At 47.8% G+C, this 27080-nt stretch overlaps 1 protein-coding gene across 1 annotated transcript in view; it reads right to left on the bottom strand.

Moving 5' to 3' along the window:
* Nucleotides 1-18057: 18057 nt before the first annotated feature.
* Nucleotides 18058-27080, bottom strand: part of LOC142303479 (peroxisomal membrane protein 11C-like) — a 103970-nt gene continuing 94947 nt past the window's right edge. Inside the window, exon 5 of the mRNA XM_075344899.1 lies at nucleotides 18058-18221. Coding sequence (XP_075201014.1) covers nucleotides 18068-18221 — 154 coding nt within the window. The 3' untranslated portion in view covers nucleotides 18058-18067. The remainder of the gene's footprint in view (nucleotides 18222-27080) is intronic.

Consider the following 27080-nt stretch of genomic DNA (forward strand, 5'->3'; position numbering starts at 1 on the left):
ACACACGTGGCCGACAGGGTGCTTTCGTGGCGGTCTTCCGGTCGACGCTACCTGGTTACCACCCGGCCTGACGTGTTTCCTGCACACGTGGTTGATGTAGCGCTAGGTGCACCAAAACGCTAATCGGGTTGTCGTCCGGTCTGACGTGTCCCAACACACATGACCGGTTCCCAGAGTTCCTGGGTTATCTCAGAGCCATCCAGCTCTATAGTCTCCGCCTAACCCTCAGGTGCCAGCAGCTCCATTGTCATCTGGAGCACGGTGGGCCCCGACTGGCGATTAGGATATATACCCCCTGGTCCTAATCTGCCGGTCCCCCCGTAACACAGTCCCTTTCGCGCAGTTTCACCTGCGTCCTCTTCAATGGGACATCCTACGCAAATGGGACGGGAAGTCGACGTCCCTCGACAGGAACGTCTCCCTCTCTCAGGCAGCCAAAGATTCCCTTCGGTGGTGGCTTCTTCCCACTTCATTGTCGAAGGGGAAATCCTTCCTACCCCCATCCTGGGCGGGGGTCACGACGGACGCGAGTCTGTCAGGGTGGGGAGCAGTTTGTCTCCACCACAGGGCTCAGGGTACGTGGACTCAGCAAGAGTCCTCCCTTCAGATCAATGTTCTGGAGATCAGGGCAGTGTATCTTGCCCTAAAAGCTTTCCAGCAGTGGCTGGAAGACAAGCAAGATCCGAATTCATTCGGACAACTCCACAGCGGTGGCTTACATCAACCACCAAGGCGGAACACGCAATCGGCAAGCCTTCCAGGAAGTCCGGCGGATTTTGATGTGGGTGGAAGCCACGGCCTCCACCATATCCGCAGTCCACATCCCGGGCGTAGAAAACGGGGAAGTAGTCTTTCTCAGTCGCCAGGGCATGGACACAGGGGAATGGTCCTTTCACCCGGACGTGTTTCAGGAGATCTGTTGCTGCTGGGGGAGGCCGGACGTCGACCTAATGGCGTCCCGGCACAACAACAAGGTCCCGGCATTCTTGGCACGGTCTCACGAGCACAGAGCTCTGGCGGCAGACGCCTTAGTTCAGGATTGGTCGCAGTTTAACTTCCTTATGTGTTCCCACCTCTGGCACTGTTGCTCAGAGTGTTACGCAAGATCAGGTCAGATGCCGCCGCGCCATTCTCGTCGCTCCAGAATGGCCGAGGAGGTCGTGGTACCCGGATCTGTGGCATCTCACGGTGGGCACTACCAGACCGACCAGAATTACTTTCCCAAGGGCCGTTTTTTCCATCTGAATTCTGCGGCCCTCAACCTGACTGTGTGGCCATTGAGTCCTGGATCCTAGCGTCCTCAGGGTTATCTCAAGAGGTCATTGCCACTATGAGACAGGCCAGGAAACCAACGTCTGCCAAGATCTACCACAGGGCGTGGAAGATATTCTTGTATTGGTGCTCTGATCAGGGAGTTTCTCCCTGGCCATTTGCCTTGCCCTCTTTTCTTTCCTTCCTTCAATCCGGATTGGAAAAAGGTTTGTCGCTCGGCTCCCTTAAGGGACAAGTCTCGGCGCTCTCTGTGTTCTTTCAGAAGCGCCTAGCCAGGCTTCCTCAGGTACGCACGTTCCTGCAGGGGGTTTGCCACATAGTCCCTCCTTACAGGCGGCCGTTAGAACCGTGGGATCTAAACAGGGTTCTGATGGCCCTTCAGAAGCCACCTTTCGAACCTTTGAAGGATATCTCTCTTTCTCGCCTTTCGCAGAAAGTGGTCTTCCTAGTTGCGGTCACATCACTTCGGAGAGTGTCTGAGCTAGCAGCGCTATCATGCAAGGCTCCTTTCCTGGTGTTTCACCAGGACAAGGTGGTATTGCGCCCGGTTCCGGAATTTTTTTCCGAAGGTGGTATCCACCTTTCATCTCAATCAGGATATCTCCTTACCTTCTTTTTGTCCTCATCCAGTTCATCAATGTGAAAGGGATTTGCATTTGTTAGATCTGGTGAGAGCTCTCAGAATCTACATTTCCCGTACGGCGCCCCTGCGCCGCTCGGATGCACTCTTTGTCCTTGTCGCTGGTCAGCGTAAGGGATCACAGGCTTCCAAATCCACCCTGGCTCGGTGGATCAAGGAAACAATTCTCGAAGCCTACCGTTCTTCTGGTCTTCCGGTTCCCTCAGGGCTGAAGGCCCATTCTACCGGAGCCGTGGGTGCGTCCTGGGCTTTGCGGCACCAGGAAACGGCTCAGCAGGTGTGCCAGGCGGCTACCTGGTCGAGCCTGCACACTTTCACCAAACACTATCAGGTGCATACCTATGCTTCGGCGGATGCCAGCCTAGGTAGACGAGTCCTTCATGCGGCGGTTGCCCACCTGTAGGAAAGGGCCATTTTATGGCTCTATTACGAGGTATTATTTTACCCACCCAGGGACTGCTTTTGGACGTCCCAATTGTCTGGGTCTCCCAATGGAGCGACAAAGAAGAAGGGAATTTTGTTTACTTACCGTAAATTCCTTTTCTTCTAGCTCCAATTGGGAGACCCAGCACCCGCCCTGTTCCCTTCGGGCTGTTGTTTTTTCGTGTACACATCTTGTTCATGTTGAAGGGTTTCAGTTCTCCGATAATTCTTCGGATTGAATTTACTTTAACCAGTTTATTAGCTTTCCTCCTTCTTGCTTTTGCACTAAAACTGAGGAGCCCGTGATGCACGGGAGGGTGTATAGGCAGAAGGGGAGGGGCTTTATACTTTTAAGTGTAATACTTTGTGTGGCCTCCGGAGGCAGAAGCTATACACCCAATTGTCTGGGTCTCCCAATTGGAGCTAGAAGAAAAGGAATTTACGGTAAGTAAACAAAATTCCCTTCATTGTGAACTCCTATTTTCTCTTTTGGTGTATTAATAAAAAAATAAATTTTATATATTTACTGGGTGAGCCCACCTTTTTTGCACATCCGCTTGTTTCTCTCTTTCATATTCTCACGTGTTTTGGGATGTGTTGTGTGGTTTAGATCCCCTGTATTTGTCGCTGTGATGCCTTCCCTATTCATTACATTTAAGACTCACTGCCAAACACAGCATGCGGTGATTCTTTTCTCATGCCAATACGGCATGAGAAGTCCACTGCAGATAGACACTACCCTATAGTTTTACCCTGGTGTGACTGCAGTCCGATGCTTTATCGGATTGCAATCGTCTGTGCAAAACACCAGTGGAACCGAGGCTTTACTATGGTTTCTGTATTGTCCAGTATCTCCTTACCATTGTGAAAGGGAATCGGTCACCAGGTTTTTGCTCCCTATCTGAAAGCAGAATAATGTAGAGACAAAGACCCTGATTTTAGCGATGTGTCACTTACTGAGTTGTTGTCATTTTGATAAAATCAATGTTTTCTCTGCTACAGATCTACAAGTTTAACAGAGCTTCTGAATATGTTGGACTACCTGCAGCATGCCAAGTAGTCCTGTAATGATGATCTACGCCTGATTAAACAGTAAATTTTCTCAGAACTACACTAAGTAGCCCAGTAAGTGACATATCGCTGGAATCAGGATCTCTGCCCCTGCGTTAGGCTACTCTCAGATTAGGTGTTAAAAAACCTGGTGACAGATTCCCTTTAAAGATGAACTGGAAGTTGTCGGTTCATGTAATACAAATGTACAGTATATGGGTCTGACCTGATATTACAATTGATATACCATGTACTGGTTCTGATTATGTATTTCTGTATTGATGCGGTGTTTCTGAACTTATGGGGTTATATGGATGTTTTTCTTTACTGCTGGTGGTTCTGATGATCAATTTCTATACTGCTTGTTGTTCTGATGATGAATTTCGTTACTGCTTGTGGTTCTGGTGCTGTTATTAGTTGTGATCCTGTACACAAATAACAATTCATAAATTGTAAGATTACTTTCACATTGATGACCTATCTTTAGAATAGGTCATCGATATCTCATCTGCTGGTGCAGGTGGCTGGAAATGCTCATTTCCGGGTCTGTTCCATCTTCTGATAGTGTCCGCCTCCGGGTACTGCACATCCTTCTCATTGGCTTGTATAGGAAGCTGCTGCCACTATCAGAAGGTGGAGCACTTCTAGCCGCCGTCGGCACCTAGAACAGGCAATTGACGGGGGTGCCAGGTGCCAAACCCCGGCCGATCAGTCATTGGTGACCTATCCTAAGAATACACCATCAATGTTGAAAGAAATCCAGAATTCCAGCAACAAAGTCCAGGAAATCAAGTTAAAACTTAAGAAATTTATTGAGGCATATTAAAAAGTCCAAACATGGTACTGAGCGTGACCGAGAGGACGCATTTCGAGCAAGGTAGTTCTTAGTCTGTTTGCCAGCTTCTTTTTGCTTGCACAAGTCCTGGATATAGTGGTCTCCTTTGGCTACAGGTGAGCGGATACTATTTTTCTTTTTGTGGACACCATCAATGTTGAAGTAGTGGACAACCTCTTTAATAAAGTATTGTGCTGTCTGACAAGTTAAGGGGTACTGTGTTCTTATTTATGTTTGGAGCATTAAAGGGGTTATTCCAAGTTTGTGAGGAGTCTGCACTCATTCTGTGTGTCACGCTATGTGACTGCAGACTTCTGAATTCTCACAGTGTGCACACTGCATGCTATCAGGATTCTCTGGTCCAGGCAGTGAGAGTGGGAGGTTATGAAACCGCAAGTATGTGATTTACATACATATGGTTACGTGCCGACTAGACATGCATGGCCTCACTCAATGAAAATGAATTGAGTGAGACCAGACACGTCAAAACAGAATGTGGCCAGAAATATACAAATCTCATACTTGCTTACATGACAGTCTACTCTCACCACTGGAACCGGAGAATCATAAAAGTGTGCACTGCGAGTAGTGAAAATTCAGAATCTCAAACCTAGACAAACAGTGTAGTATCCCCAGTTCTAACAGCGTGTAATATATTCTCAGTCGGGATTCAACACTGCTCGCTGGTTCCAGCAGTCACCACATGGCCACTCCACTCATATGTGATTTTCATACTTGCATGTGACAACTGGCTTTTCTTCCTACTTTTCTCATTGAACATTGAGATAATTATTAAGAGCAGCTCATCATCACGGGTCTAAGTATGCAAATCACATATGAATGATTGGTTACAAGGGGGGGGCGCCAAACTGCTTGGTGGTAGGGGGGGCTCCAAACTGATTTCTTGCCCTGGATACTTAAAAGCCTAGATACACCTCTGAGCAGGATAGTACTAAGAAACTGTTGTATTGTATGGCTAGTAGTACCCGCTGTCCAAAGAAGGATTACCAGTAATGTGTGGTATCTATAGAAAATACCCATATATTCATCATACAGTTAGGTCCAGAAATATTTGGACAGTGACACAAGTTTTGTTATTTTAGCTGTTTACAAAAACATGTTCAGAAATACAATTATATATATAATATGGGCTGAAAGTGCACACTCCCAGCTGCAATATGAGAGTTTTCACATCCAAACCGGAGAAAGGGTTTAGGAATCATAGCTCTGTAATGCATAGCCTCCTCTTTTTCAAGGGACCAAAAGTAATTGGACAAGGGACTCTAAGGGCTGCAATTAACTCTGAAGACGTCTCCCTCGTTAACCTGTAATCAATGAAGTAGTTAAAAGGTCTGGGGTTGATTACAGGTGTGTGGTTTTGCATTTGGAAGCTGTTGCTGTGACCAGACAACATGCGGTCTAAGGAATTCTCAATTGAGGTGAAGCAGAACATCATGAGGCTGAAAAAAAAGAAAAAATCCATCAGAGAGATAGCAGACATGCTTGGGGTAGCAAAATCCACAGTCGGGTACATTCTGAGAAAAAAGGAATTGACTGGTGAGCTTGGGAACTCAAAAAGGCCTGGGCGTCCACGGATGACAACAGTGGTGGATGATCGCCGCATACTTTCTTTGGTGAAGAAGAACCCGTTCACAACATCAACTGAAGTCCAGAACACTCTCAGTGAAGTAGGTGTATCTGTCTCTAAGTCAACAGTAAAGAGAAGACTCCATGAAAGTAAATACAAAGGGTTCACATCTAGATGCAAACCATTCATCAATTCCAAAAATAAACAGGCCAGAGTTAAATTTGCTGAAAAACACCTCATGAAGCCAGCTCAGTTCTGGAAAAGTATTCTATGGACAGATGAGACCAAGATCAACCTGTACCAGAATGATGGGAAGAAAAAGGTTTGGAGAAGAAAGGGAACGGCACATGATCCAAGGCACACCACATCCTCTGTAAAACATGGTGGAGGCAACGTGATGGCATGGGCATGCATGGCTTTCAATGGCACTGGGTCACTTGTGTTTATTGATGACATAACAGCAGACAAGAGTAGCCGGATGAATTCTGAAGTGTACCGGGATATGCTTTCAGCCCAGATTCAGCCAAATGCCGCAAAGTTGATCGGACGGCGCTTCATAGTACAGATGGACAATGACCCCAAGCATACAGCCAAAGCTACCCAGGAGTTCATGAGTGCAAAAAAGTGGAACATTCTGCAATGGCCAAGTCAATCACCAGATCTTAACCCAATTGAGCATGCATTTCACTTGCTCAAATCCAGACTTAAGACGGAAAGACCCACAAACAAGCAAGACCTGAAGGCTGCGGCTGTAAAGGCCTGGCAAAGCATTAAGAAGGAGGAAACCCAGCGTTTGGTGATGTCCATGGGTTCCAGACTTAAGGCAGTGATTGCCTCCAAAGGATTCGCAACAAAATATTGAAAATAAAAATAGTTTTTTTGGGTTTGATTTATTTGTCCAATTACTTTTGACCTCCTAAAATGTGGAGTGTTTGTAAAGAAATGTGTACAATTCCTACAATTTCTATCAGATATTTTTGTTCAAACCTTCAAATTAAACGTTACAATCTGCACTTGAATTCTGTTGTAGAGGTTTCATTTCAAATCCAATGTGGTGGCATGCAGAGCCCAACTCGCGAAAATTGTGTCACTGTCCAAATATTTCTGGTCCTAACTGTATTTTTCAATTAAACAGGTATCCTAACCTATGCTAATTATGTCATAATACAAGCTCAACATGTTCACTAGTGTTCTGATTTCTCTCCAAATTACCAAGGTAGAAACATAAACCAGTCACGTAAGTACTAATCTGTGATTGTACCAAAACGCTTTAAAGATCTCCTGAAAAGAGGAGGAAAAGAAACTGTATGCTGTAGTAAATAAGGTAAAATCAACAGCCTAAATATGACTAAAAAGAGACATTAAGGCCCGATTCAGCGTCTTGGCGCCTTTTTTCTAAAATAAAAATGGTTCTCAGTGACTTTTTTTGAATTTTATTTTTACTTACCGTAATTTGCACTTTTAAATGAAACCCGTCAACAGGTTTTTAGACCCCAAATTACCATCATCATAGTAAAGTACCTGTAATGATGGAGCCTCCATACCTTTACATTATAAAGCCATTGTCACGTAATCCAATTCTTACAAAAATGAGCTCGCAAGTGCAGAGGCTTGGCCTGTGCTTACCTCTCCGGCCTTTCTCCTCCCGGTGTCGGTTTGCTGCCAGTGATTGATAGGTCACTAATCTCAGTGATCTGACCTGTTCCCCCTCCCAGCCGGCATCTCATGCAGGTGGCGCCACTTCGGGGGTGGCCCCTGTGCAGTAATGTGCTGATGACGTTGTGAGAGCTGGAATATCCATCCATGCATGTGCAGCTCTCATGAATGTTGGTGCTTGTGTGAGATGTCAGCCAGAGAGCAGAATGACCTGTCAATCAATGGCAGGTGGCCAACACCGGTCTGAGAGAAAGAGGGAGGGAGGCCGGAGAGCTGCACGTGCCGGCTGAACCGCTGCTCCTGCGAGCTCATTTGCATAAGAATGTAGCAATAGATTAAATGACAATAGAGACATGGACTTACAATATTAAGGTATGGAGGTAATCATCATTACAGATACTTTACTGTGATGATGTTCCTTTGAGGTCTAAAAACCTGCTGAAATGTTTCCTTTAACTGATGTTACTTGTTTTCGGCAGGGTTTGGTTTTTTTTTGTCTGACATTATGGATATATTTTCCTTTTGCAGATGTTCCAGCCTAATTTATCACTTGCAATTTTTAGAAATGGAGCAGAATTTTAATGTAATTATACTCTAGTGGAGTACAAGATTGAAGTTCATTTTTGTGCAGTAGAAGGCTAACGTGCAACATTTTACATGGTGATGCAACGTTTTGCTTTAAAAGCTGCGATATGATAAAAGCTAAGAAAAAGAGTATTTTTAATTGGGCTCAAATCCATTAATTAATGTGCACCATTTTGAAGACATTGATGAAAAACAGCAGCAAGACCTGAGTTCAGAAATAATATAATCTCTGGTTTAGGATTTCTATAGACTTCTCCACAAATCCTAATCCTAGAGGCCATGACTAGCATGCTGGGATTGAAAGTACCGTATTTTTCGGACCATAAGACGCACTTTTTCCCCCCCAAATGTTGGAGGAAAGTGGGGGGTGCGTCTTATGGTCTGAATATAGGGCTGCGGCCGGGAATGAGGGTGCTGCGTTGGAGCGGGTCATCGGCGGCATGACCAGGCTGTGGCATTGCCTGCCGTGACCACGTGGGCCCGCTCATTACATATGCACGCCCATCATCCCGTCCATCATCTCTCAGTGCTGAAGCCAGCTCTGACAGGTGGGCGGGGTGTACGCATAATTAACAGCCTGCCGTGATCACCCCTGGCAACTACAGCCTGGAGTGATCATGTGCAGCTGTATTCACTGCCCCCCGCGCATCATCAGCGCGGGGGGCAGTGAATAAGTACGGTACCTTACATTCACCAGGCACCGTTCTCCTGCAGCACCGCAATCTCCTCCTGTCTGCCGGCCAGCTGATCTGTGTAGCGAGCGGTGAGCACAGAGATGACGTCATACCTGTGCGCGCTCTCCACACACATTAGCCAGCAGACAGGAGGACATCGCGATTCCGCAGGGAAACGGTTCCACACAGGTCAGCGCCGGGGGCAGTGAATCAGTATACTCACCCGTCACCATTCCCCTGCCGCACCGCAATCTCCTCCTGTCTGCCGGCCAGCAGATCTGTGTAGCGAGCGGTGAGCACAGCGATGACGTCATCGCTGTGTGCGCCGCTAGTCACGCAGGTCAGCTGACTGACAGACAGTAGGACGAGCGATGCTGCAGGGAACAGTGACGGCTCCACACAGGTCAGCAGTGCTGCTGCCGTCGCCACAGACGGGGAGGAGCGATGATGCATGGAGCGAGGAAAGGTTAGTATAGACGTTTATTTTTTTGTGTAATACAGGATACATGCCATATAGCAGGATGGGGCCATATAGCAGCATGGATGGGGGTATATAGCAGGATGGGGTACATATACAAGGCAGGAGGATCATTACCAGGATGGGGTACCTTAGCAGAGAATTTGGGAACATTACCCCCATAACAGTGTCAGCAGCAGATCCTCGCCCCATAGTGTGTCATGACCACATTTTTTGCTTAAAATTTTATTTTCCTCTTCTAAAACCAAGGTGCATCTTATGGTCCGGTGCGTCTTATAGTCCGAAAACTACGGTAGGTAGACATCATAATCCACTTCTGTCTTTGACTTTAGACTCCTGCAGAGCTTCCTCCAACGGCAGTCTGGTAGATTCCAATTATTGAAGAAATTGTCCCCATCAGACCAACCAGCCATGTTGGAGAGCATTGTTACGGTTGCTGCGAGCACTGGAGACTATGTCCAGATTTCTTGCTACTGCACATGTGCGAGCGCTGGAGACTAAGTCTTATCTTGGAGCCATTGCACATGTGCGGGTGACATCATCGCTGACACGAGGTCACATGTCTCTGACACCTTCTATGCCGATTGGTCGCTGGTCATGTGCTTGTGATGCCTTGCTCGGTGATAGGCCAGCATGACATCACTCCTGTCGTTCTGGCAGCGGATTGGCTCTGGTGTCCTCCATCTTGGATGAGGCACAGAGTCTATATAAGACTGTCACGCTCCCCGGGTCCCCTGCTCTGCTCCCCGGCTCACCTGCCACGCTCCCCGGCTTCCCTGCGTCGCTCCCCGGTTCCTCTGTCCGGCGTCCGCCACTCCCCGGTCTCCAGCCTCCATTGCCTGCGGTTCCCAGGCGTCCTGGTCCCCGCTCCCGGCGCCCGTCGGCTACTCAGCCCCAGCCCGGCTCTCCTGCTTCCTCCTCACCGCTCCCTGCCCTGGCTTCTGGCACCCGGGCCTCGCGCATGCGCATTAGGGCGCGCGCGCGGTCATTGACCCTTTCTAAAAGGGCCAGCGTCCACTGACAGGAAATTGAGCACACAGGTACAGGGTATAAAGGGGGTTAGTGTCCAAGTGGGCGGGGCCTGTTCTTCGTGTTTCCCAAGCTAGGAGTCAGGTCTCCTTGTGTTCCTGTGATATACTCACCTCTCTCTCTTCCAGAGCCGATCCTGCCTCGCCATCCGGTCCTGCCGATTCCCGAACCCCGAACGCTGACTATCTGCCATCCCGTCAGTCCGTACCATCTCAGATCCCTGTGGTGACCCGTCCTCTTGCTCCATCGGTTCCGGACTCCGCCTGACAACATCTCGGCTTCCGAACCTGAGCTCCGTCACCCGGACTACCATCAGTGACTCCGTGGTCCCAGGGACTTCTCCATTCTACTCTTGTGCACGGACTGTCCTGCTACCCGTAGTGCTCCAGCTACCGGACCCCTTACCTTCATCAAGGAGTTCGGCCCAGTGGATCCACCTCCTGGGTCTGCCCGTCCACCTGGCCCTAACAAAGACCCTGACACACGCCGCATGGCGCTCAGTCCTCTTGGTTCATGCATAAGAGTAGACGCTCTGTGCGTGTTCCTCTAGGCATTCCTCTGTCTATGTGTCTATGCTAGGTGAGCGCTACCGGCAGGGTAGCGTTCTTATACCTTACAGCTTCGGCTGCTGTCCGTATCCTTACCTCTTAGGGGAGCGGACATAGGCAGGTGCCTGAGGCACATGGTCTGGCTGGGCTTTGTGGTTCGACTCGTAGGTGGACGTTGCCGCTAGGGTAACGTTCCTTATACTGCGTCTGGCAGTTGTTCGTATCCTCGCACACTAGGGTGCAAACAGAGGTAGGAGCTTTGTGCGGCTTACGCTGCTGTTCGTCTCTTTTGCACCACTAGAAGAGCGGACCTAGGCAGGTGCCATATCTAGTGGTTCGTGTCCTCGCACACTAGTGGAGCGAACGCAGGTAGGAGCTTTGTGCGGCTTACGCTGCTGTTCGTCTCTTTTGCACCACTAGAAGAGCGGACCTAGGTAGGTGCCATTTCGCACACATTGCCTTTGTCTCTGTGATTATTAACAGAGATCATTCCACACACCCTCCAAGTAAGGGAGGAATTGCTTTACTTACTTATTATATCCTTCTGTGAGTTAACAGAGGTATTGCACTCTGCCATAGTCTGCAGCAGAGTCCTTGCACGGTGGACCCTGACTGTCTGATACTCCTTTAAGTTATTATCAGACAGCCCCCCGTAACATTAGGACTGAGCCAAGGGTCTGGCAGTTATGGCAGAATATCAGCAGTTACACCGTTACATACAAGTACTTGAGTCACGGCTCAAGAGTATAGAGGATAAACCTCAGACCATGGTGACATCTGCACATGATCCTCGACTTGCTCTGCCAAACAGATATTCTGGGGATGCCAGATCATATCGTGGTTTCATTAGTCAGTGTCAGATACACCTAGAGGTCAACTCTTCTCGCTTCTCTACGGAGAGGTCCAGAGTAGGCTTTATCATCTCCTTACTTCAGGACAAAGCCTTAGAATGGGCGACTCCCCTATGGGAGCGCTCTGATGTGGTTACTCTGAGACATCAAGACTTTCTTGATGCTCTTAAGGCGGTATTCATGGGTCCGCAGGTTACCCATGATGCAGCCCTGAGACTGTTAGATCTATCTCAGGGTTCGTTATCCACTAGTTCTTATGCCATTGCTTTTAGAACTCTGGTGGCAGAACTAGATTGGCCAGAGAAGGTGTTGATTCCTATCTTCTGGAGAGGGTTGGCAGGCTATGTCAAGGATGCTCTTGCTACTCGTGAGGTCCCTGCTTCTCTGGAGGACTTGATCACAGTAGCAACGAGGATCGATGTACGCCATAAGGAACGTAGACTCGAGGTCTCTTCCTCACGCCCTAAGCATCGGGCTATTCCAGTTGTTGAGGGTCCACTACCATTTTTTTCAGCATCTGAAACATCTCCCACTCCTATGGAGTTAGGTCATACGTCTTCTAGACTACGCAAGTCTGGTCCTCCTATATGTTACGTATGTCGTCAGGCTGGGCACTATGCCAACAAGTGTCCTAGTCGTCAGGGAAACTCCCTGGCCTAGTAACCATTAGAGGGGGGTTACTAGAGACGTCTTCTGAACCTTCTAAGTCAAATAGACATGGACTAGATGTCTGACCAATCTTATCATGTTAAAAAGACTGCACCCAATATATATGAGCACACACACAGAGAAACAAGGGCAATGCAGTCAAGGGTCACTAAAGGACCACTAGATCAAAAAACAATGTACCAACCTTTGCAAAAATATCAAAATTTATTAAATTTAAGTATATAGCAAAAGGAGTAGTATTACATGCACATTAAAAGAATCGTGAACACTGATCAGGCTTACAGTAGAATCACAGATGAAGCAGATCACCAGACCATATGGGGAGTGCAGATAAATTCATATTATCAGAAACAAAGAGTTCCTCAGAGTAATAAATGCAAAGGACAAAGTTACCCATTTATACATATATATAACTCATATGCAAATCAAAATGTCTGATAGTAAATTCCCTTTTCCCATCCGCCGAGGAGAAAGAGAAAGCTCTTTCGATATTATCACATGATATACACGAGCCACAGGGGAAACATCCCCATTTAGGTTTCCCAATATTAAAGGGAAGGGTGTCCCGATGGACAAAGTGGCTGTGTACCAGCATATCTTGCAGGTTTTTACCTCTCCTTGCTGTCATGAGAGGATGGTCAGGGAGGGCTTTGGCTAATGTTGGTTCAGTTTTAAGTATCGACCAGTGCTTGTCCAAGATGCGTCTTATACCCCCCCACTGGTTACTGAAGGTGGAAATAAACCGAATCGGTCCAAAGGACGATTCGGTCTTATACGATGTAGATAGTAATTTATCTCTGGAGGCGGCCTTGGCTCTGGAATAACCTTGCTTGATACTACGTGCACTATACCCCCTATTCTTGAAGTGCTGGGAAAGGTCACTTCCGGGAGCGCCCGATGACGCGGCCTCTGATCGGAGTCCCGCCTCACGCGCGGCCAATGGCTGTCTAGCGGCCCTGGCAGCGGGATATTTAAAGATGCCTCTTAGCCTTACTCACACCACTTCACGGCCCCCCGAAGAAGTCATCGAAACGTGCGCGTCGGGGCACGTTTTCCTCGGTCCCGGCTACCTATGGGTGAGTGCGCTGATGGGAATGGTCTCCAGCTATATGGTATTTCTTTCGTAGCTGGCCCTCCCCTCTAATGATTTTTTGCCCCTCGGAGTGATGAATAATGAAAGGTCACTATGTTTGTTACCTTATATATGTGCCGCAATGCCCTTTTGATTTGCATATGAGTTATATATATGTATAAATGGGTAACTTTGTCCTTTGCATTTATTACTCTGAGGAACTCTTTGTTTCTGATAATATGAATTTATCTGCACTCCCCATATGGTCTGGTGATCTGCTTCATCTGTGATTCTACTGTAAGCCTGATCAGTGTTCACGATTCTTTTAATGTGCATGTAATACTACTCCTTTTGCTATATACTTAAATTTAATAAATTTTGATATTTTTGCAAAGGTTGGTACATTGTTTTTTGATCTAGTGGTCCTTTAGTGACCCTTGACTGCATTGCCCTTGTTTCTCTGTGTGTGAACCTTCTAAGTGTTGTATCCCAGGTCAGCTCTCGTTATCTGAGAATACATGGCCTATTATGGCTTTTGTGGATTCCGGAGCTGACGGGACTTTTGTGTCCTCAGGATTTGTAAAGGGACACAATATTCCCTCTATCATGTTAGAGGCGCCTATTCCTGTCCGTGTTGTTAATGGAACTATGTTGTCTGACTCCATTACATTGAGGACAGTTCCCTTGCGCCTTTCCCTGTCTCAGGGTCACATAGAGGAGATTTCTTTTCTTGTTTTGCCTGAGGGTATAGACGACGTCCTTCTGGGTCTCCCATGGCTTCGGACTCATGCTCCTCACATTGACTGGGAGTCTGACAGCATTATTAGTTGGGGTTCGAAATGTCAGTCCCGATGTCTTCCCTTCCCACCTAAGGTCATTGCAGTTGCATCTACTGATCTCTCTCCCATACCTACACCCTATCTGGATTTCGCTGACGTGTTCTCCAAACAGGGTGCTGAGGTTCTTCCACCCCATAGGCCGTATGACTGTGCCATAGACCTTATCCCAGGTTCGGTTCCACCTAAAGGCAGGGTTTACCCCCTGTCGATACCTGAGTCGGAGGCCATGTCGACCTATATAAGAGAGAGTTTAGAGAAGGGGTTCATTCGTAAGTCTGTCTCTCCCGCGGGAGCTGGGTTTTTCTTTGTTCGGAAGAAAGAGGGTGATTTGCGTCCCTGCATAGATTACAGGGGTCTCAACGCAATCACAATAAAGAACAAATACCCATTACCTTTAATTTCGGAGCTCTTTGACAGACTGAGAGGAGCTCAAGTTTTTACGAAGTTGGATCTGCGGGGTGCGTATATCTTGGTACGAATTCGAAAGGGTGACGAATGGAAGACCGCTTTTAACACCCGAGACGGTCACTATGAATACCTCGTCATGCCTTTTGGGTTATGTAATGCACCCGCAGTATTTCAGGACTTCGTAAACGATGTGTTCAGGGATTTACTGTTATCCTCAGTAGTGGTGTATCTGGACGACATCCTGATTTTTTCTCCTGATCTGGAGACTCATCGTCAGGATGTCGTTCGTGTCCTTTCCCGTTTAAGGGAGCACTCATTGTTTGCTAAACTCGAGAAATGTGTATTCGAGCAGTCCTCATTGCCTTTTTTGGGTTACATTATCTCACAAGAGGGCCTGGCTATGGATCCTGCGAAGCTCTCTGCTGTCCTGCAATGGTCCGAACCTCATTCCTTGAAGGCGGTGCAACGCTTCTTAGGATTCATAAATTATTACAGGCAGTTCATACCCCATTTTTCTACTTTGGTGGCCCCTTTGGTGGCCTTGACTAAGAAAGGTGCTAATCCCAAAGCCTGGTCTACTGAGACATCTCAGGCTTTTGAGGCAGTAAAAAGACACTTTTCAACTGCACCCGTTCTTCAAAGACCCGATGAGAGTAAGCCCTTCCTCTTAGAGGTTGATGCCTCTTCAGTGGGTGCTGGTGCGGTCTTGTATCAAAAGAACGGTGCAGGTAGAAAAAGGCCGTGTTTCTTCTTTGCGAAAACCTTTTCACCGGCAGAGAGAAACTATACCATTGGGGATAGGGAACTGCTCGCCTTGAGATTAGCCTTGGAGGAGTGGCATCACTTGCTGGAAGGAGCGAAACATCCTTTCCAGGTCTATACAGACCATAAGAATCTGACGTACTTACAAACCGCTCAGCGTCTGAATCCTCGCCAAGCCCGCTGGTCCTTGTTTTTCTCCCGCTTTCACTTCTCCATCAACTATCTGTCTGGGAGTAAGAATAACAAGGCAGACGCCCTGTCTCGCTCTATGCTTTCTACCCAGGAAGAGATTGACGAACCTCGTCTTATCCTTCCCTCCAGGGTTTTTCATACGCTCTCCCCTGTGACGTTAGACCAAATCCCACCGGGCAAGACCTTTGTTCCGCCTGATCGACAGAATGATATACTGTCATGGGCCCACACCTCAAAGGTGGGTGGGCATTTTGGTATTAGGCGGACACGAGAGTTACTGGAGAGGTGGTATTGGTGGCCACACTTAGCCAGCCACGTCAAGAGATATGTCGTTTCCTGCTACTCGTGTGCTCGCAACCGTCCATTACGGCAGAGACCGGCTGGGCTCTTGCATCCTTTACCAGTGCCAGGTAGACCATGGGAGGTGGTAGGCATGGACTTTGTGGGTGATCTTCCATGTTCACAGGGACATAGATTTGTGTGGGTCATTACGGACCATTTCTCCCGGATGGTTCATCTCGTACCGTTATCGAGAATCCCATCTTCCAGGGTACTAGCCAAACTATTCCTCAAGCATGTCTTTAGGCTTCACGGGATGCCAGATCGTATCATTTGTGATAGAGGCCCGCAATTTACTTCCCGTTTCTGGCGAGATCTTTGTAGCCTTCTGCAAATTGAGTTGAATCTCTCTTCGGTATACCATCCAGAGACCAATGGTTTGGTTGAACGTACCAATCAATCTATGATTATATACCTTCGACACTTTGTTGCTGAGAACCACGATAACTGGTCCTCCCTCCTACCCTGGGCAGAATTTGCCCTTAACAATTCGCTGTCTGAGGCCACTGGGCAGACACCGTTCGTACTCAATAATGGGCAACACCCTAGGGTACCGGTACCGTTTCCCGCTGCTGCACCTCCTCCTCTTGTGGCCGACTGGGCAACTAATGCCAGAGAGGTTTGGGATCGGACTCAAGAGTCGATCCAAGCAGCTAAGGACCGTATGAAGACGGTGTCCGATCGGTTTCGTCGCCCGGCTCCTGTCTTTTCTCCAGGGGACTTTGTGTGGCTCTCTGCAAAACAAGTGAGACTTAGAGTGAGCTCTGTCAAATTTGCTCCTCGCTTCCTGGGTCCTTATGAGGTTCTTCGACAGGTAAATCCTGTAGTCTACCAATTGAAGTTACCCGTCCATCTTAGGATTGTCTCACTGCTAAAGCCGGCTATTTTACCTCACGCTAGTGAAGTGCACTCTCCTGCCTCTGATTCCTCTCGCTCTAGCTATGAGGTACGAGCCATAGTTGGTTCTAAGATGGTTAGAGGGCGCAGGTTCTTCTTGATAGATTGGGAGGGTTACGGCCCGGAACATCGCTCTTGGGAGCCTGAGGAGGCTGTCCATGCTCCCGACTTAGTTGCCGATTACCTGCGTCGCCGGGAGGGGGGCCCTTGAGGGGGAGGTACTGTTACGGTTGCTGCGAGCACTGGAGACTATGTCCAGATTTCTTGCTACTGCACATGTGCGAGCGCTGGAGACTAAGTCCAGATTTCTTGCTACTGCACATGTGCGAGCGCCGGAGACTAAGTCCTATCTTGGAGCCATTGCACATGTGCGGGTGACATCATCGCTGACACGAGGTCACATGTCTCTGACACCTTCTATGCCAATTGGTCGCTGGTCATGTGCTTGTGATGCCTTGCTCGGTGATAGGCCAGCATGACATCACTCCTGTCGTTCTGGCAGCGGATTGGCTCTGGTGTCCTCCATCTTGGATGAGGCACAGAGTCTATATAAGACCCTGACACACGCCGCATGGCGCTCAGTCCTCTTGGTTCATGCATAAGAGTAGACGCTCTGTGCGCGTTCCTCTAGGCATTCCTCTGTCTATTCTAGGTGAGCGCTACCGGCAGGGTAGCGTTCTTATACCTTACAGCTTCGGCTGCTGTCCGTATCCTTACCTCTTAGGGGAGCGGACATAGGCAGGTGCCTGAGGCACATGGTCTGGCTGGGCCTTGTGGTTCGACTCGTAGGTGGACGTTGCCGCTAGGGTAACGTTCCTTATACTGCGTCTGGCAGTTGTTCGTATCCTCGCACACTAGGGGAGCGAACAGAGGTAGGAGCTTTGTGCGGCTTACGCTGCTGTTCGTCTCTTTTGCACCACTAGAAGAGCGGACCTAGGCAGGTGCCATATCTAGTGGTTCGTGTCCTCGCACACTAGTGGAGCGAACGCAGGTAGGAGCTTTGTGCGGCTTACGCTGCTGTTCGTCTCTTTTGCACCACTAGAAGAGCGGACCTAGGTAGGTGCCATTTCGCACACATTGCCTTTGTCTCTGTGATTATTAACAGAGATCATTCCACACACCCTCCAAGTAAGGGAGGAATTGCTTTACTTACTTATTATATCCTTCTGTGAGTTAACAGAGGTATTGCACTCTGCCATAGTCTGCAGCAGAGTCTTTGCACGGTGGACCCTGACTGTCTGATACTCCTTTAAGTTATTATCAGACAGCCCCCCGTAACAAGCATCCCCCCCATAGAAAACCGGGTGGCATCCAGTGAACAGCATTAACTAGATCAGAGAAACAGCTCATAATGCTCAAAAGTTCTGATCTCATCTGGAACTTAAGTTCTCCTCGGCTCCTTGGAGGATCGTCCCTGAAAAACAAAAGAACTGTCAAAAGAAAGGCAACCAGTAGTCCTCCAACTGACTGGGACGCAAAATAAAAAGAATATGAAATATTGTAGAATTAAAGGGGTTATGTCACAAAATACATTCATCACCTATCCAAAGGATAATCATTGGGGGTACAACTTCTGGGACTCCCACGCAAATAAAGCAGTAGCCCACATGCATGATCACCACTCCATGCACTTCTATGGGACTAAAGAGGTGACAACCATCTGACGGAAGTGAACCTATCTTACTAGACCGAACTTGCCAATTTTGCTGTTATCAGTCAACCATCTGATGTGTATGACGGTTTATTGAGGCTATGAGTCGGACAGGTTCAAATTAAACATCTAAAAGGTACCGTCACACATAACGAGATCGCTAGCAAGATCGCAGCTGAGTCACGGTTTCTGTGACGCAGTAGCGATCCCGTTAGAGATCTTGTTATGTGTGACACCTACCAGCGATCAGGCCTCTGCTGTGAGATCTCTAGTCGTTGCCGAATGGTCCAGGCCATTTTCTTCAAAGACGATATCCTGCTGGGCAGGACCCATCGCTATGTTTGACACTATAGCTGGGTTTACACACTGCAACATCGCAAAGGACATCGCTGTAACGTCACCGGTTTCGTGACGTAACAGCGACCTCCCTAAGTCTCTGTTGAGTCGCTGGTGAGCTGTCAAACAGGCAAACCTGGCCAACAACGCAACAGCGATCCGGACCTGCAGAGCGACCTAGCTGGCTGTTGGGGACGTTGATAAGCAGCTTTTTGAAAGAGAAGTTGCTAACAAAGTCGCTGCAAAGTCTTTCACACACTGAAACTTTCTAGCGATGCATGCTGCACAGCGGGAAACAAAGGACCTAGGAATGGTCCTGAACGATTTGTAGCGATCAGCAACTTCACAGCAGGGGCCAGGTCGCTGATGTGTTTCACACACTGCAACATCGCAAACGACATCGCTATTGCGTCACAAAACCGGTGACGTTACAGCGATGTCGTTTGAGATGTTGCAGTGTGTAAACCCAGCTTAAGTGACAGGGTCACAGTGACTGCTGAGATCTTATACAGGTCGCTACTGCGACCTGTATTGTTCCTGCATCGCTGGTAAGGTCTGACTGTGTGACATCTCACCAGCGACCTCCCAGCAACTTACTAGCGATCTCTATCAGGTCGTATCGTTTTCGGGAACGCAAATAAGTCGTTGTGTGTGACTGGGCCTTTAGGGGTGCTTCACACACAGCGAGCTCACTGCCGACATCGCTGCTGAGTCACGCTTTTTGTGACGCAGCAGTTACCTCATTAGCGATCTCGCTGTGTGTGACAATGAGCAGCGATCTGGCCCCTGCTGCGAGATCGCTGCTTGTTACACACAGCCCTGGTTCGTTTTCTGCAAAGGCGCTCTCCCGCTGTGACACACAGATCGCTGTGTGTGACAGCGAGAGAGAGACAAATGAAGCGAGCAGGGAGCAGGAGCCGGCGTCTGACAGCTGAGGTAAGCTGTATCCAAGATAAACATCGGGTAACCAAGGTGGTTACCCGATATTTACCTTAGTTACTAGCCTCTGCAGCTCTCACGCTGCCTGTGCTGCCGGCTCCGGCTTTCTGCACATGTAGCTGCTGTACACATCGGGTTAATTAACCCGATGTGTACAGCAGCCAGGAGAGCAAGGAGCCAGCGCTAAGCAGTGTGCGCGGCTCCCTGCTCTCTGCACATGTAGCTGCATTTACACATCGGGTTAATTAACCCGATGTGTACTGTAGCTAGGAGAGCAAGGAGCCAGTGCTCAGTGTGCGCGGCTCCCTGCTCCCTGCACACACAGCTAAGCGGTGTGCGCTGGTAACTAATGTAAACATCGGGTAACCATACCCGATGTTTACCTTAGTTACCAGTGTCCGCAGCTTCCAGACGCCGGCTCCGTGCAAGCGCAGCGTCGCTTGCACGTCGCTGCTGGCTGGGGGCTGTTCACTGGTCGCTGGTGAGATCTGCCTGTTTGACAGCTCACCAGCGACCATGTAGCGATGCAGCTGCGATCCTGACCAGGTCAGATCGCTGGTCGGATCGCTGCTGCATCGCTAAGTGTGAAGGTACCCTTACACTTGCACTAGGGGGAGATAAGCCGCTGCTAGAGATATCTTGCTTTAGTGTCTGCATTGAAAGCACAATCAGTCAAGATAAACCGTTCATGTGAATTGGAGAGAGATAGCTGTGGGCAGATAAGCTCACTGAAGGATCCACTGTTAACTCATTCTGAGGTTAACTGTAAGGCTATGTGCGCACGTTGCGTAAATACATGCAGTTACGCTGCGCTTTACAGCGCAGCGTAACTGCATGCGTCCTGCGTCCCCTGCACAGTCTATGGAGATTGTGCAGGGGCCGTGCACACGTGGCGTTTAAGAGCGCAGCGCTTCGGCTACTGCCGAAGCGCTGCGTAAAAAGAAGTGACATGTCACTTCTTTCCTGCGCTTTGCCGGCAGCTCCTGCTCTGTCTATGGCAGGAGCTGCAGGCAGAGCGCATGGAATCGTCGCTCACTACGGACATTTCTGCAGCGATCTAAAGCGCACATGTGCTCTTCAGATCGCTGCAGAAATTTCTGCAGTGACTGTACGCAACGTGCGCACATAGCCTAAGGCCTCATTCAAATGTATGTGTGGCACGTACGCGTTTTATACGCTTTGTTTCACGGAAACAACACATACCCATTATAATCTATCATTACAGAGAGGGGGAGCCAGCACTACCTATGAATGGCATGCAACAAATAAAAAGTGTAAAATTCACAAATTCATTCCTACTGTACTATAATGCAAAATGAGAGTTTTAGCAAACAGTTGATCAATAATTTAAGCCACCCCTGCCACGTCACGGCAAATCTAAATAGGGAGGTCCTACTCTATATTATATAATTTGCCATTGTGCCATACGGCCTCCGAAATATTTTAATAAGCAGAACCATATAAAAGCAACACATACCTGTGACATCTCAGAACCGCTCCCATGTTGCAAAAACAGATAACTGCGAATAAAGGCAGTCCAGATGCCAGCATATGCAGCAAGGCCACACACACACCAGCACAATGTCAAAACTGGCCCTCACAGTGTGTCTGACCAGCAGCCATGGATAAAGGCGGAGCAGGCCCAAGTAAATGGTGCTTAATTAATGATGCCTGTGGAACAGGGTGAGGTAGTTCAATGTGAACAAGCTCCAACATTAGTTTTGATAGTAGCAGAAGGAAATTGCAAAAATTCTCATTTTGCATTATAGTACAGTAGGAATGAATTTGTAAATTTTACATTTTATTTGTTGCATGCCATTCACAGGCAGTGCTGGCTCCCTCATCTTTGTAATGATTTACTGGTCTGGAGCTGACCCCCACCAGGCCGTGCATGCCCAGTGTGGTTTGCAAATTCCTAAAACTAATGTTGGAGTCTGTTCACATTGAACTACCTCACCCTGTTCCACAGGCATCATTAATTAAGCACCATTTACTTGGGCCAGCTCCGCCTTTATCCATGGCTGCTGGTCAGACACTGTGAGGGCCAGTTTTGACATTGTGCTGGTGTGTGTGGCCTTGCTGCATATACTGGCACCTGGACTGCCTTTATTCGCAGTTATCTGTTTTTGCAACATGGGAGCGGTTCTGAGATGTCACAGGTATATGTGTTGCTTTTATATGGTTCTGCTTATTAAAATATTTAGGAGGCCGTATGGCACAATGGTAAATTATATAATATAGAGTTGGACCCCCCTATTGTGATTTATGTTTAATCTCTTTTTTTATTGAAAAATTAAGGTTGGTTACAATAAGCAGGGCTGCAGACCAAGGCAAACCCCCAAATAGAGACAAAACAAAAAAACAAACAAGGATGCAATAAAACATGAAAGGCTTTGCAAGGTTGTAGCCATATACAGTTTGTTACAATAAAGAACATTTAAGAACATTTATATCAATCTGTCTTGAACCATTATAAAAGTATAAAATCCATAAACTATACCATAAACAGCAAAGATTTACCATTCATACCATAGAGGCACATAATGGTCAGTCGAAGGAAAAGAAATAAAGAGGGAAGTAGACAAAGTGAATAATGACGGGGAAAAGGATCATGGGGAAGGGCAAGAAAGGGCTGGGAATAACTAGCAGGAAAAATCTAGGTAGAGTCTCAACTCACCCCAAAGAGGGACCTGAAGTCCGGAGAATCCAAAAAAATGACCCAGGGACTCCAGATCTTAATACATTTTTCAGTAGCGTCCTGAATTTCAGCAGTGAGACCCTCCATTCTGTAAAGGGAGGCCATCTCCTCAAGCCACTCATCCAAGGCGGGGGCACGGGTGGACCTCCAGTGTCTGGGGATCACGGCTCGGGCAGCCGCTAGGCAAAACCGCAATAGTCCCATTTTCTGAGATTTAACAGACCCCGGTAGGATAGATAAGAGAGCGATTTGTGGAGAACCAGAGAGGGCCTCCCCACTAATGCTATTGTATGCCGAGAAGACCCCACTCCAAAAAGGCTTAATGAGGCTACAGCTCCACCATATATGCAACATATCCCCCCTCTCGTGATTACACCGCCAACATCTGTCTGACACTGAAGGGAAGATTGTGTGTAGGGCATGAGGGCAGCGGTACCAGCGGGTGAGAATTTTATAACCCTTTTCCTGGACCGAACAAGCCCTAGAAAATTTGTGAGTGAAAAGAAAAGCAGTACTCCATTCCTCAACCCGGATAGTCACGCCCAAGTCTCTACTCCATCCCCCCACAAATTTGAGCTCGTCCACATCCCCCTTCTGGATCAAAAGGTTATAGATAAGGGACAGGGTATGTCCCGGAGCATCTTCCAAAAGAAAGAGCTTTTCAAACGAGGAGGGGGGGAGGGCAGCATAAAGTGCCTCCCGGCCTGATCCAGGGAAAAAAGACCTGATCTGGAAGTATTCAAACCAGGGTATGGCCCCTCCCAAGGCAGAGAGCAAGTCGTATGTGGGCAATGGGGATCCCTGAAGTATGTGAAAGAAGCGCACGTCCCCGCTCCTCCTCCGGCACAGGAAAACATCGGCCAACTGCCGGGGCAAAATCTGGGTTTGAAAAGATAGGGGAGAGGGGACCGTGCTCCCTGGACAGACGACCCCTTTTGGTTTCTAAATCCCACGTCCTCAATGTCGCCCTCAAGAGATCAGCCTCAGAGAGAGGCTGGCCCCTGGAGCCCGAGCTAATCCAAGGGAGGTAACGCAAGGGGATCTCGTGGTCCATTTCTTTTAGGCTTACCCACTGCTTTGTGGCCCCATGATATTGCCAATCTAGTAATCGCATCAGTAGAGCCGCTTTATGATAGAGTTTAAGGTTGGGCAATCCAGCTTCCCCCTGGCTTTTAAGTCTGCAAAAGGTAGTGAAGCCTATCCTCGGGCGCTTACCTCCCCACATGAAGCGCGTGATAACTGACTGCAGGCTGGAGAAAAAAACTGCAGGAGGAACCAAGGGGACCGTCTGGAACAAGAACAAAAAGCGAGGCAAAACGTCCATTTTGATAACATTTATTCGTCCAAACCAGGATAGTCTTTTACTATTGTATGAGGTAAGATCCTTTCTTGTCCTGTTGAGAAGGGGAAGGTAGTTAAGCTGATATAGTTTTGAGAGATCCATGGGGACTGTTATCCCTAGGTAAGTAATGGCGGAGTCCTGCCACTTGAAGGGGAAATTTTTCTTGATATGATCCACCTCAGCATCAGGGAGAGATATGTTTAATGCCTCGGATTTGGAGTAATTGACCTTAAAGTTGCTGAGGTGACTGAATTTTTCAAACTCTTGAATAAGTGAGGGGAAGGAAAGGCGAGGCTGTGAAATGAACAGAAGTAGATCATCTGCGTAAAGAGCTGCCTTGCATTCCCCACCCCCCACCCCTATCCCGTGGATACTGGAATTGTTTCTGATGGCCACGGCAAGGTGTTCCATAACCAGGACATAAAGTAGGGGGGAAAGGGGGCACCCCTGACGTGTACCATTATGTATTGCAATTGGTGATGAGAGAAACCCATTGACTTTGACCCTGGCAGAGGGATTCCTATAAAGGGAAGAGACCCTTTCAATGATTTTGTCTCCCAGTCCCACCTGCCGCAGAAAGGCCATCACAAACTCCCAGCTGACTCTATCAAAGGCCTTCTCTGCATCAATGGATCCCTATTGAGATTTGCCGTGATGGGGCAGGGGCGGCTCAAATTATTCATCAATTGCTTGCTAAAAATCTCATTTTGCATTATAGTACAGTAGGAATGAATTTGTGAATTTTACGCTTTTTATTTGTTGCATGCCATTCAAAGGGAGTGCTGGCTCCCCCCTCTCTGTAACATTATAATCTATGGTGTTATTCTCATGTCCGTGGTTTGACACGGATTGTGTGTCCATGTAAAACCCATAGAGACGTCGTTTTTTTGTACGGTATTACGGATGAAAAAGGTCAATACAAGTCTGTGGGTCCGTGAAAAACACGATGAGCACAGAGAGGACATCGATGTACAATCCATACGCTTTACATATTTAACATTGCAACGTATAGCAGAAGCTTTGTGATTTATTTCTTTAGCCATCCGTGAAAAAATTTGATTTTTTTTTGGTACTCACCATAAAATCTGTTTTTCATAGGCTTCATTGCAGGACACAGAAACCTGGGATAGTTTGCTGCCACCTGGAGGTTTACATAGATATTACATAAAACTAAAAGTTAGCTTCTCCCCAGCAGACTATACCTTGATCTGCAGGAATCGGCCTCCTCAGTTTAGTAAGAAAGCACTAGAAGTAAGAATAAGAAACCTAAGAAGAATAACTCAAATATATATCACTGGCAAAAATGGATGAGACCTGTGTAACCCAATGAAGACTATTAGAAACATAGTTTACGGTTTGTAACAAAAATCTGATTTTCTCAGTCGCTTCATTGGGGGACACAAAATCCCTAGACATTCAAAAGCGGTCCCTGGGGTGTGAGAAGGCACATACAGTATAAGCAACAATTCTGTTAACATCACAGAACTTACTAGTGTAGTTCAAATTGAAGGCTCATTAACTGCTACCTGTAAAATTTTCCAGCCCAAGCCACACCAGTCAGAGCAAAGATATGGACCCTTTAGAATTTAGAAAACTATATACAGATGCCCAGGTAGCAGCCTTACAGAGCTGAAAGACCGAAGCCAACCGCATTAGTGGAGTGTGCCCTGATGTTGAAAGGAGGAACCCTGTCCTTCAACTTGTACGCCTGAATGACGTTCGCTTTAATCCAGAACAAATAAGGAATCGGACCACAGTGGCAGACAACTAATATCGTACAGGCCTAACCACATCCAGACTGTGTAATCTTTTCAATGGATGAAGTGGAAAAGGACAACATGAAGGTAAAGGCCCCTTTACACACTGCAACATCGCTAGCGATATCGCTGTAACGTCACCGGTTTTGTGACGTAATAGCGACCTCCCCAGCGACATTGCAGTGTGTGACACGCATCAGCGACCTGGCCCCGGCTGTGAGGTCGCTGATCGCTACAAGTCGTTCAGGACCATTCTTTGGTACTTTGTTTCCCGCTGCGCAGCATGTATCGGTGTGTTTGTCACCGTTATAACTACATCGTTAGCGACCCAGCCCATAGGTGTGCTAGCGTTCCCTTTCCAGCGAGGTCGTTCTGCAGGTCCGTAACGCTGCTGCGTCGTTGGACAGATCTGCCTGTTTGACAGCTCACCAGCGACTGTTAGAGGCTTTCCAGCGATCCTGGCCAGGTCGAGTTCGCTGGTGGGATCACTAGAAAGTCTCAGTGTGTAAAGGGGCCTTAACACAATGCTATCATTAAGGTGGAAGGCATAAACCTTAGGAAGGAAAGTCAGAATCGGACTTAACATCACCTTGTACTGATGAACAACGAGATAAGGAGCAGGCAAGGAAGGGGTGCCAATTCAGATACCCTTCTAATAAAGGTGATGGCTATAAAAACACCACATTCTGCGATAGTAAAAGAGCTGGGATCTCCCTGAGAGTATTGAAAGGGAAACCCTGAAGACCCTCTAGAACTAGGTTAAGGGTGGCCGATAAGAAACCTGATAAGCACTAGTCTCTGGAAAAAAGTTCTGACATGCGGTTCTGCAGCCAAATTCCTCTGGGGGAAAAAAAGAGCAGAGGAGGAAAACTGGCCTTTGAGAGAATTAAGCACCTGGTCTGCCTCCAGTCCAGACTGCAAAAAAGAAAGTAGGCACAGTAAAGAAAAAAAAAAAGACAAAAGACAATGGGGAAATTGACTTCTTCCTAGCCCTGATCATGGTCTGGATCACTGGGGCTCTTAAAGCCCAAACCTCCTCAGAATCGAGGCTTCAACAGCAATACTGTTAAAGCAAGCAGTTGTAAATTCTAGAAATAAAATGGACCCAGAGATAACAGGTCGGGCAGATCGGAATGGGCCACAGAGAATCACCTAATAGACTGATGTTGTCTGAATACCAAACCCTCATGTGCCAGTTCGGAGCCACCAGGATCATGGGAGCCTCTTCTCCCCTGATCTTGCAGAGAGGTCTGGGAAGAAGAGGAATAGGTGGGAACAGATAAGCTTGAAATAACTGGGACCAAGGAATTGCCAACGCATCAACAAAAACCACCTGTGGGCCCCCAGCTTTCATGACAAATGCTGATACTCTGTGGTTTAATCTGGAAACCATCAGATCGACGTCCAGAGTGCACCAGTGAAGGTCTGACCACTACTATGTGAAGGGTCCATTCCCGTGGGTCTACTTTCTACCTCCCAATCCGCCTCCCAATTGTCTACCCCGGTAACGTAAACTGCTGAAATCAGCGGAACTCTGTCATCTACCTACC

This window comes from Anomaloglossus baeobatrachus, chromosome 1, assembly GCF_048569485.1.
Source record: "Anomaloglossus baeobatrachus isolate aAnoBae1 chromosome 1, aAnoBae1.hap1, whole genome shotgun sequence".
Lineage (NCBI taxonomy): Eukaryota > Metazoa > Chordata > Amphibia > Anura > Aromobatidae > Anomaloglossus > Anomaloglossus baeobatrachus.